The sequence below is a fragment of the Lucilia sericata genome, unplaced genomic scaffold, assembly GCF_015586225.1.
Source record: "Lucilia sericata isolate MDLA Ls3-8-SP2 unplaced genomic scaffold, ASM1558622v1 Contig000510F_arrow, whole genome shotgun sequence".
Lineage (NCBI taxonomy): Eukaryota > Metazoa > Arthropoda > Insecta > Diptera > Calliphoridae > Lucilia > Lucilia sericata.
In genome coordinates this window covers 259,967-272,500 of record NW_023994523.1, presented here as the reverse complement: position 1 = coordinate 272,500, position 12,534 = coordinate 259,967, and the positions used below count along the sequence as shown (strand labels likewise).

Here is a 12,534-nt window from a genome sequence, read left to right as displayed (position 1 = left end):
TTAAATGAAACCTTAACTTTCTTAAATGTATTCTTGTATTAAAAACAAAATCCCATAAAGGACTCGAGATACCATAGCCCATATTTTGATGGGCAAAATGATGTTGATAATGATAACGTTTCATGTGATATAAATGTTTAACACTAGGACTACCATAGTGTAAATAATAGTGGATCATATCATAGCATAAATAACCAAATAAAGCACCTGCCAATATTACCCGAGGACGAGGTAATACTAACGATAAAGGAGCATAAACTATAGTAGCTAAAATAACACCCGGCAGTGGAGGAAATACCAAACGCATGGGATCAAAGGGCACCTTATGATGTAAACCGTGTATCATAAAATGTAAAGTACATAGTGCAGGATGGCTATTCGGCTTGACTTCCATATGAAAGACATAACGATGCAGAGCATACTCCAGAAATGTCCAAAATAATATGCCCACTAAAAAGTACAGGGTTAAGAGGGTTAACTGCAAAGTAAAGGGATTAATTTAGTTATTAAGCCTTTATTTGTTAACTTTCGTTATTACCTTTAAAGTATTTTGCCTTTGTATATCATGTATAAATTCATTGTATATTAGTTTTGTTATGACGGGCAGCCAAAAAGTGGGCACCAACCACCAGGGAGTTTTCGTACACATTTCCAAATACCAGGGTGCGAATAGCCTTAGAGGCCTATCTACCGGTTTATGCACCCAGTCATCATAGTATTGTGTTATACGGGGAATTTGCGGTAACATTGCCTGCGACCAATCAACTAAGTGCTGGAAAAGAGAAAAACAAAAAACTCTTAAATAAACAAACAAAATCATTTAAACGCTGTCAATCTGACTATTTTCCGTCTATATCCGATAAAAATCTTCCAATTGGCTAAAAAAACTAACAAATTGTTTTATATGTATTTGAGTCGTTAGTTACTTTTTTATAGCTTAACTTAACAGTACTGTTAACATTTAGTACTAACAATACTTTTTACTACTACAAAATACAACCCTGCCTTAACACAACAACTGTGCCACAAAGAAAAACAAAACAAATACTAAATGTCAAAATTTAAGGTATTTTTTGAAATTCTTTTTAAAAAACTGTTTGATTAATAAAAAAAAAAACATAAAATAATATATTTTTTTATAATTTTTAAACACACGAACATAACAGACTAATAGAAAACAATAAAAACAATGACCACCAGAACACAAACATCATTCAAGTCTTTGCAAACCTTAAGAGGAGTGTTTGAACAGCCCAGTAAGTATAAAATACAGGTGACATGTCAAAGGCAGGTTGCCCAAGGTAACCAAAAACGGTCAAACATTAAAATAAAAAGTAATTAAAGAGAAATTTTACTTTATTAACTAATTAAAATTTCTATAAATTATTAAACAAATAGAAATGAATCATAGACGTGACTTTTTGCGAGAGAATAAATTAAATTTACGTGAATTGCAAAAGAACACCACCCACAAGTTAACGCAACAAAAGCAGGACTATGAAAGGAAACAGAATAAACATTTGCAAAGATTTCACAAAACACAAGAACAAACCCCCTTGGCTCCACGAAGATCAGCTTCGCAGTGTAGAAATCTGGAGTGTAATGGCGGCAGCCAATCTAGAAATGAAGGAATTGGTGTAGCCGCAGGTGTTCCCACAATAAGAGGTAAACCTAATTATTTAGGTTTAAGACGGGCTTATAGTCAGCAAAGGCAAAGTGTAGAGAATTTACAAACTGTAGGGGCAAATGGGGCAATTGGTGTGGCCGGTGGAGGTGGTTGTGCAGCTGGAGTACCCACAATAAGAGGAAAACCCAATTATTTGGGTTTACGGCGAGCTTATAGCCAACAGCGGCAAAGTGTGGAGAATCTACAAACCAGCTGTTCGTGCAATCATACGCAAAGACAAAATCAAGAGAGAGAAACACAATATAGGGAACGCATGCCACGTAGTGCGAGTGCAATATCGATTGTATCCAAAGCTGAATCTTGTGATAAGGAAATACAAACGGAAGATATACATGATGAAGATTTTTTGTATGAGGCCTTAAAGAAGTAAGTTCAATAGTACAAAACTGTTTATCCTCTAGTCTAGTTAATAGTCCAGTATATACTCCAGGCAATAATCCAGTCATTAGTCCAGTTTATAGTCTAGTATATAGTTTAGACTATAGTCTAGTCTATAGTCCCTTAGATTCTAAGAGATTTTCTGTCTAGATTTTATCAAAAAAATCAATAAACATTTCATCATCTTTAGGTGCAGTTCATCTGAAGTTCATCATCTATATAAACAAAAATCTAACGATCAACTCCATGACTCACACAACAATCAACAACGATCCCAATCAAATTACACTTTACAACAATATGAACCCGAGACAAAATCTATACATTCTGTTGAACGAGCTCCCTATAATTATCACGATCATTACGAGGACCATAAGCACCAACATGATCAACAAATGCAATTCACAACAAGATCCCAAAATACTCACATTTCAAATGGACACCATCGTACGGCAGAGCAAGAAAATGAAATGTTTAACGGAATTGAAGAGGATTTAGAAAAACATTTTCAAAATTTAAAAATGAATGGCCATGAAAGAATAGAACCAGAACCGTTATCAAGTGCCAGAAGTCGTCAGACTATGTGTTCCACCAGTACCAAAAGAAGTATACACAAATTGGGATGTAAGTATAAAACTTAGCGAAACATTAAAAAACAATTTTTTTTTAATTTATTTCGTAATTAATAGGTCGCGAAGATGTGCGCTTGCCACGCTATTTGGAAAAAGAAAAACGTGAAAAGGAAGAGGAACGTATGCGTGAATTAACTAAAGATCCAAACTGTCCTTTAGGACACTATGCCCTAACAGAAGAGGAACGTTTAAAAGCTCTACACAAGGCTCAACAAAGTAAGACTTTTTAAGCTTCATATTTATATCTTTTTAACATCCCTTCCTTTTTTTTAGAAATGTCCTCTCTCATTAACGAACTTAATCACATGCCCATGACCACCGAAACTCTACGTATACGTCAGCGTAAAGTTGAAATTGAAAAAGAATTAACACAACTCGAATTAGACATACGTTTGTACTCCAAACCTAAGGTTTATATTGCGGAAACACCCATGCAGTATTAGTCATATTAATAACTATTATTTGTGAAATGGATTCACACACACGTGCTAAAGAAAAAGGAAGGTAAACATTATATTAAATCATTCCATAACACCGTTAAAGGTTTCTTATATCCATTGTAAATATTATTTATTTGTATTTCCTTAAGGAAATACCAATGAAATATATAAACAAATACCTCTCTTTCCTTTAATAATTTAGAAAGAATTTTATGTAGATTATTTTTTACTTTGTAATACAACAAAAACAAATTTAAATTAAAGAAATAAAACATATGACACGAAACGAAATGAAAAAGAAGAGCGGAAAAACAATAATTACTGTAAATTTCAGGGGATACAAAGATTATAAAATCTGTCTCAAAATCTATAGTCTAGTCTACAGTCTAGTCTATAGTCTAGTCTTATAGTCTAGTCTATAGTCTAGTCTATAGTCTAGTCTATAGTCTAGTCTATAGTCTAGTCTATAGTCTAGTCTATAGTCTAGTCTATAGTCTAGTCTATAGTCTAGTCTATAGTCTAGTCTATAGTCTAGTCTATAGTCTAGTCTATAGTCTAGTCTATAGTCTAGTCTATAGTCTAGTCTATAGTCTAGTCTATAGTCTAGTCTATAGTCTAGTCTATAGTCTAGTCTATAGTCTAGTCTATAGTCTAGTCTATAGTCTAGTCTATAGTCTAGTCTATAGTCTAGTCTATAGTCTAGTCTATAGTCTAGTCTATAGTCTAGTCTAAAGTCTAGTCTATAGTCTAGTCTATAGTCTAGTCTATAGTCTAGTCTATAGTCTAGTCTATAGTCTAGTCTATAGTCTAGTCTATAGTCTAGTCTATAGTCTAGTCTATTCTAGTCTATAGTCTAGTCTATAGTCTAGTCTATAGTCTAGTCTATAGTCTAGTCTATAGTCTAGTCTATAGTCTAGTCTATAGTCTAGTCTATAGTCTAGTCTATAGTCTAGTCTATAGTCTAGTCTATAGTCTAGTCTATAGTCTAGTCTATAGTCTAGTCTATAGTCTAGTCTATAGTCTTGTCTATAGTCTAGTCTATAGTCTAGTCTATAGTCTAGTCTATAGTCTAGTCTATAGTCTAGTCTATAGTCTAGTCTATAGTCTAGTCTATAGTCTAGTCTATAGTCTAGTCTATAGTCTAGTCTATAGTCTAGTCTATAGTCTAGTCTATAGTCTAGTCTATAGTCTAGTCTATAGTCTAGTCTATAGTCTAGTCTATAGTCTAGTATAGTCTAGTCTATAGTCTAGTCTATAGTCTAGTCTATAGTCTAGTCTATAGTCTAGTCTATAGTCTAGTCTATAGTCTAGTCTATAGTCTAGTCTATAGTCTAGTCTATAGTCTAGTCTATAGTCTAGTCTATAGTCTAGTCTATAGTCTAGTCTATAGTCTAGTCTATAGTCTAGTCCATTGTCTAGTCCATAGTCTAGTCTATAGTCTAGTCTATAGTCTAGTCTATAGTCTAGTCCATTGTCTAGTCTATAGTCTAGTCTATAGTCTAGTCTATAGTCTAGTCTATAGTCTAGTCTATAGTCTAGTCTATAGTCTAGTCTATAGTCTAGTCTATAGTCTAGTCTATAGTCTATAGTCTAGTCTATAGTCTAGTCTATAGTCTATAGTCTAGTCTATAGTCTAGTCTATAGTCTAGTCTATAGTCTAGTCTATAGTCTAGTCTATAGTCTAGTCTATAGTCTAGTATAGTCTAGTCTATAGTCTAGTCTATAGTCTAGTCTATAGTCTAGTCTATAGTCTAGTCTATAGTCTAGTCTATAGTCTAGTCTATAGTCTAGTCTATAGTCTAGTCATAGTCTAGTCTATAGTCTAGTCTATAGTCTAGTCTATAGTCTAGTCTATAGTCTAGTCTATAGTCTAGTCTATAGTCTAGTCTATAGTCTAGTCTATAGTCTAGTCTATAGTCTAGTCTATAGTCTAGTCTATAGTCTAGTCTATAGTCTAGTCTATAGTCTAGTCTATAGTCTAGTCTATAGTCTAGTCTATAGTCTAGTCTATAGTCTAGTCTATAGTCTAGTCTATAGTCTAGTCTATAGTCTAGTCTATAGTCTAGTCTATAGTCTAGTCTATAGTCTAGTCTATAGTCTAGTCTATAGTCTAGTCTATAGTCTAGTCTATAGTCTAGTCTATAGTCTAGTCTAGTCTAGTCTATAGTCTAGTCTATAGTCTAGTCCATTGTCTAGTCCATAGTCTAGTCTATAGTCTAGTCTACAGTCTAGTCTATAGTCTAGTCTATAGTCTAGTCTATAGTCTAGTCTATAGTCTAGTCTATAGTCTAGTCTATAGTCTAGTCTATAGTCTAGTCTATAGTCTAGTCTATAGTCTAATCTATAGTCTAGTCTATAGTCTAGTCTATAGTCTAGTCTATAGTCTAGTCTATAGTTTAGTCTATAGTCTAGTCTATAGTCTAGTCTATTGTCTAGTCTATAGTCTAGTCTATAGTCCAGTCTATAGTCTAGTCTATAGTCTAGTCTATAGTCTAGTATATAGTCTAGTCCATAGTCTAGTCTATAGTCTAGTCTATAGCCTAGTCCATAGTCTAGTCTATAGTCTAGTCTATAGTCTAGTATATAGTCTAGTCTATTGTCTAGTATATAGTTTAGTCTATAGTCTAGTCTATAGTCTAGTCTATAGTCTAGTCTATAGTCTAGTCCATAGTTTAATCTATAGTCTAGTCTATAGTCTAGTCTATAGTCTAGTCTATAGTCTAGTCTATAGTCTGGTCTATAGTCTAGTCTATAGTCTAGTCTATAGTCTAGTCTATAGTCTAGTCTATGGTCTAGTCTATAGTCTAGTCTATAGTCTAGTCTATAGTCTATAGTCTAGTCTATAGTCTAGTCTATAGTCTATAGTCTAGTCTATAGTCTAGTCTATAGTCTAGTCTATAGTTTCAGAATTCGAAAGTTTTCTGCAAGAGTTTTCTTTTAGAAATATTCCGAGAACCGGAGAGATTTCATGATGAATTCTCCACAGTTTTTGCACTAAACTTCTTAAACTACCCTCCTATTTCAACAACATATTCGCCCAGATATTATTACATGTTTCTCCTTCAATTGAAGTAGAATTATATGCAAAACAAATAAATATAAAGAGTTGATGATATCACTTCAATAGACATGATTTAAGTACATGAATTATTGTCAACATGTTGTATTATAAGTCGGTTAAAAAATTCTATTTTCAAGATATTGAATAACATTTTACAACATGTTAAAAACATGTAGTACACCAGACCACTATAAACTATAGTAGTTTGCGTATTCTAGTCTACATTAAATAGCAACCAACCTTAAAATTGCAATTTATCGGATGTTATCTTATCTGTCAAACAAACGCCTAAAGTAGGTAAAGGAAAGACTTAGTTATAGTATTTAGACAACAACAACAAAATATATTAAATATTTACGTTTAATGATATATTATTGAACTAGAGTTTTTTAGAATACCCGGTTAGTTAAATAAACGTTATAAAAGTGTTAACATGGGACTGATAAGAAACGACCACAATGAATCATTTATAACCAGCAAAGTCTTAACAGGTGAATACTTTAAATAGTTAATTCCACCCCAAAACTTACCTCCATACTTTCATCAATTAGACCGCTGCTGCTGCTACTGTTTTTATCACTTCGGCTGTTATTATTGTCATCATGTTCATATTCTTCTATAATTTCTATATTTTCCTTTAATTCTGTTCTTATATGACCATTTAATTTGTTCGTTTGAGACTTTGTTTCCTGGGCTCCAATTTTATATTCCTGCATTAAATACATGGCAGCATCCGAGTGTGGCGGGGCTTTCATAAAACGATTTGTCATATCGGCATTTTGTAAACCTTTAAGAGTGTTAATACCTCCCGGATGTTTGTGTAGAAATTCCGATATATCATAATAATTTTTACGATATTTCACTATAAATTTATCCGTATTCGTTGACATTTGTTCTACAGGTGTTTCCATAATTGTTGAGGTTAGTTCAGAATTTGGCGCCATTTATAAGTGATAACATCAGAAGTGTTTAATTATGTTTAACTGGAATTAAAAAACACCATATAAGATTATTAAGGAACCCTTATTAATATAATATTACTAATCGAAAATATAATAAATTTACAATAAAATGTATAAAGTACCGTTGCTTTTTAATACCGCCACAACACGTACTTATAAGTTCAATGAAACGATTCTATTATTTGCATTTTATTTAATTCATGTTTTTTTTCTAAATTTATTTTTTAAATTTTTATAATTAAACTTTATCTTAAAACTTGTATCTCTATTGGTAAACAACTAGAACTAAAAGGGTGCGACAATAAAAAGTGTAACTTAAATAGAATTTGAAGAATATTCTAAGAAAAATTTAAGATTTTGAGAAACATTCTTCAAAAAAGCCCTTTAGACTAGACTATAAACTATTCTGTAGTCTAGTTTATAATCTATTCTTTGGTCCAGTCTATAGTATAGTCTATAGTCTAGTCTATAGTCTAGTATATAGTCCAGTCTATAGTCTAGTCTATAGTCAAGTATATAGTTTAGTCTATAGCCTAGCCTATAGTCTAGTTTATAGTCAAGTTCAAGATCTGTTCTATGTTTAGGCTATAGTCTAGCCTACAGTCTATAGTGTAGTCTATAGTCTAGTCCATGGTCTGGTCTATAATTTAGACCATAGTCCAGTTCATAGTTGAGTCTACAGTCTAGTCTACGGTCGAATTACAGTCTAGTCTCAGTTTAGTCAATAGTCTAGTCTATAGTCTAGTCTATAGTCTAGTCTATAGTCTAGTCTATAGTCTAGTCTATAGTCTAGTCTATAGTCTAGTCTATAGTCTAGTCTATAGTCTAGTCTATAGTCTAGTCTATAGTCTAGTCTATAGTCTAGTCTATAGTCTAGTCTATAGTCTAGTCTATAGTCTAGTCTATAGTCTAGTCTATAGTCTAGTCTATAGTCTAGTCTATAGTCTAGTCTATAGTCTAGTCTATAGTCTAGTCTATAGTCTAGTCTATAGTCTAGTCTATAGTCTAGTCTATAGTCTAGTCTATAGTCTAGTCTATAGTCTAGTCTATAGTCTAGTCTATAGTCTAGTCTATAGTCTAGTCTATAGTCTAGTCTATAGTCTAGTCTATAGTCTAGTCTATAGTCTAGTCTATAGTCTAGTCTATAGTCTAGTCTATAGTCTAGTCTATAGTCTAGTCTATAGTCTAGTCTATAGTCTAGTCTATAGTCTAGTCTATAGTCTAGTCTATAGTCTAGTCTATAGTCTAGTCTATAGTCTAGTCTATAGTCTAGTCTATAGTCTAGTCCTATAGTCTAGTCTATAGTCTAGTCTATAGTCTAGTCTATAGTCTAGTCTATAGTCTAGTCTATAGTCTAGTCTATAGTCTAGTCTATAGTCTAGTCTATAGTCTAGTCTATAGTCTAGTCTATAGTCTAGTCTATAGTCTAGTCTATAGTCTAGTCTATAGTCTAGTCTATAGTCTAGTCTATAGTCTAGTCTATAGTCTAGTCTATAGTCTAGTCTATAGTCTAGTCTATAGTCTAGTCTATAGTCTAGTCTATAGTCCTAGTCTATAGTCTAGTCTATAGTCTAGTCTATAGTCTAGTCTATAGTCTAGTCTATAGTCTAGTCTATAGTCTAGTCTATAGTCTAGTCTATAGTCTAGTCTATAGTCTAGTCTATAGTCTAGTCTATAGTCTAGTCTATAGTCTAGTCTATAGTCTAGTCTATAGTCTAGTCTATAGTCTAGTCTATAGTCTAGTCTATAGTCTAGTCTATAGTCTAGTCTATGGTCTAGTCTATAGTCTAGTCTATAGTCTAGTCTATAGTCTAGTCTATAGTCTAGTCTATAGTCTAGTCTATAGTCTAGTCTATAGTCTAGTCTATAGTCTAGTCTATAGTCTAGTCTATAGTCTAGTCTATAGTCTAGTCTATAGTCTAGTCTATAGTCTAGTCTATAGTCTAGTCTATAGTCCAGTCTACAATTTAGTCTAGATTTATAATGGACAATTTGTTCTTTAAAAAAATCCATAGACTAATTTAAATAGCTTTTCTTTTTAAAACACTCTGTTAGCAGGTTAATATGTATGTAGTACATTTTTTATATAAATTCAAATTTTTTTATTTTAGTTTAATAATAATTGTTATTGTATTATTTAAAACGAAATAACAACAAAATTTCCTGTGTTTATGAAATTTACAGCTTGTTTCCCGTACTATTGTCTAATACAAACTGACAATAAACTAATATCTTTAGCTCGTTCATCATTATATGACTGCTTTAGAGGTGCAAGGTGTTATAGCCTTGTCTTGATAAAAGTCCAGCAATATACTTAATGTCCTTTTAACAATATGTATAAATTAATAACATTCACACTTTTTCTATTGTTTTTTCATAAATTGTTATAAATTGTATTTTAATAATGGATCAATCTATATATTTTATCAACATACCAATACTACTCAATACTATTTAACGTTAGACAGGGGCTAATGTTATAGAAAATGGGTGGTACTGAAAAGGGAAAAGTCAAGGGTGGGTTGCGGAATGTTTAAATAACAGACCGACATAATAATTTATTGTTTAAACATGACCTGTTTAAAAAAAGTTTATTATTACAGGGAAATTTATGTTGTTTTAGTTTAAAAGAATTTTAAATTATTATTTAAAGTAATGAATTAATCATTTAGTCTGAATAACTTTGACATATTCCGTTTAATTAAACCCTTTGTTAAACAAAGTTTAACTTACATTTTAATTACCCGAATAATTATTTTTTTCTATTACATTTCTTAATTAATAACACATTAAGGACACGATTTCATAATTATTAACTAAGTACTTTTGTATTGTCCTTTAATTGAACATTGTTTTTGTTTTTTTTTCTATTAAACAATTGGATGTGTTACCAAGTTATATTGTTAATAATTTACTTTAGATACAACTATTTAATTAATTGTCCACACATAGACAATGATAATAATCTATTAGAAAACACGGATGGACTCGCAGGGGGACAAAAAAAAAAAACACATAAATTATAATTTGTAACACAATTAAAAATAATTATTTTTAAATGATTTATTTTAAATTTGTGTTCAATACTTTTTACACGATTTTAATCTATATAAATATGGTGTTTTTAACAGGAAGTCAAATTAATTAAATTAAATGCAAAAAAATAGAGTTCCAAATATATAGACTCTATACTAGATTTATGACTAGGCTGTAGACTTGGCTATATACCCGACTATAGACTAGACTATAGACTAGACTATAGACTAGACTATAGACTAGACTATAGACTAGACTATAGACTAGACTATAGACTAGACTATAGACTAGACTATAGACTAGACTATAGACTAGACTATAGACTAGACTATAGACTAGACTATAGACTAGACTATAGACTAGACTATAGACTAGACTATAGACTAGACTAGACTATAGACTAGACTAGACTATAGACTAGACTATAGACTAGACTATAGACTAGACTATAGACTAGACTATAGACTAGACTATAGACTAGACTATAGACTAGACTATAGACTAGACTATAGACTAGACTATAGACTAGACTATAGACTAGACTATAGACTAGACTATAGACTAGACTATAGACTAGACTATAGACTAGACTATAGACTAGACTATAGACTAGACTATAGACTAGACTATAGACTAGACTATAGACTAGACTAATAGACTAGACTATAGACTAGACTATAGACTAGACTATAGACTAGACTATAGACTAGACTATAGACTAGACTATAGACTAGGACTATAGACTAGACTATAGACTAGACTATAGACTAGACTATAGACTAGACTATAGACTAGACTATAGACTACACTATAGACTAGGACTATAGACTAGGACTATGGGCTAGACTATAGACTAGACTATAGACTAGATTATAGAAATAGAGTTCCAAATATATAGACTCTATACTAGATTTATAACTAGGCTGTAGACTTGGCTATATACCCGACTATATACTAGACTATAGGCTAGACTAAATTATATATCAGACTATGTACTGGATTATAGAGAGGGCTATATACTGTGTTATAGACTAGAAAATTAACTAGGCCACTATAGACTAGACTATAGACTAGACTATAGACTAGACTATAGACTAGACTATAGACTAGACTATAGACTAGACTATAGACTAGACTATAGACTAAACTATAGACTAGACTATAGACTAGCTAACTATAGACTAGACTATAGACTAGACTATAGACTAGACTATAGACTAGACTATAGACTAGACTATAGACTAGACTATAGACTAGACTATAGACTAGACTATAGACTAGACTATAGACTAGACTATAGACTAGACTATAGACTAGACTTAGACTAGACTATAGACTAGACTATAGACTAGACTTAGACTAGACTATAGACTAGACTATAGACTAGACTATAGACTAGACTATAGACTAGACTATAGACTAGACTATAGACTAGACTATAGACTAGACTATAGACTAGACTATAGACTAGACTATAGACTAGACTATAGACTAGACTATAGACTAGACTATAGACTAGACTATAGACTAGACTATAGACTAGACTATAGACTAGACTATAGACTAGACTATAGACTAGACTATAGACTAGACTATAGACTAGACTATAGACTAGACTATAGACTAGACTATAGACTAGACTATAGACTAGACTATAGACTAGACTATAGACTAGACTATAGACTAGACTAGACTATAGACTAGACTATAGACTAGACTATAGACTAGACTATAGACTAGACTATAGACTAGACTATAGACTAGACTATAGACTGACTATAGACTAGACTATAGACTAGACTATAGACTAGACTATAGACTAGACTATAGACTAGACTATAGACTAGACTATAGACTAGACTATAGACTAGACTATAGACTAGACTATAGACTAGACTATAGACTAGACTATAGACTAGACTATAGACTAGACTATAGACTACTATAGACTAGACTATAGACTAGACTATAGACTAGACTATAGACTAGACTATAGACTAGACTATAGACTAGACTATAGACTAGACTATAGACTAGACTATAGACTAGACTATAGACTAGACTATAGACTAGACTATAGACTAGACTATAGACTAGACTATAGACTAGACTATAGACTAGACTATAGACTAGACTATAGACTAGACTATAGACTAGACTATAGACTAGACTATAGACTAGACTATAGACTAGACTATAGACTAGACTATAGACTAGACTATAGACTAGACTATAGACTAGACTATAGACTAGACTATAGACTAGACTATAGACTAGACTATAGACTAGACTATAGACTAGACTATAGACTAGACTATAGACTAGACTATAGACTAGA

The 12,534-nt window shown here is 31.9% G+C and overlaps 2 protein-coding genes across 5 annotated transcripts in view; one reads left to right on the top strand and one right to left on the bottom strand.

Moving 5' to 3' along the window:
• LOC119605693 (dihydroceramide fatty acyl 2-hydroxylase FAH2) overlaps window positions 1-12,534 on the bottom strand; it is a 30,673-nt gene that overhangs the window by 431 nt on the left and 17,708 nt on the right. For 2 of the 3 annotated variants that reach the window (XM_037958957.1, XM_037958959.1), the window contains exons 2-4: window positions 6,729-7,181; window positions 539-772; window positions 1-478 (exon numbers count right to left, since the gene is read on the bottom strand). The exon at window positions 1-478 is cut by the window's left edge and continues 431 nt beyond it. In XM_037958957.1, coding sequence (XP_037814885.1) covers window positions 1-478; window positions 539-772; window positions 6,729-7,142 — 1,126 coding nt within the window. In that variant the 5' untranslated portion in view covers window positions 7,143-7,181. Of the gene's footprint in view, window positions 479-538; window positions 773-6,728; window positions 7,182-7,282; window positions 7,303-12,534 lie in introns of those variants that run through there. The other variant, XM_037958960.1, reaches the window with a different exon arrangement.
• On the top strand, window positions 1,010-3,418 carry LOC119605692. 2 transcript variants are annotated; one of them, XM_037958956.1, is made up of 6 exons: window positions 1,010-1,066; window positions 1,167-1,256; window positions 1,399-2,053; window positions 2,256-2,689; window positions 2,755-2,913; window positions 2,971-3,418. In XM_037958956.1, exons 2-6 carry the CDS (start codon window positions 1,190-1,192, stop codon window positions 3,138-3,140), a joined length of 1,485 nt encoding a protein of 494 aa, XP_037814884.1. In that variant the 5' UTR covers window positions 1,010-1,066; window positions 1,167-1,189; the 3' UTR covers window positions 3,141-3,418. The 2 variants fall into 2 exon arrangements, with proteins under 2 accessions (XP_037814884.1, XP_037814883.1); XM_037958955.1 differs by lacking the exon at window positions 1,010-1,066 and having other exon boundaries at window positions 1,077-1,256.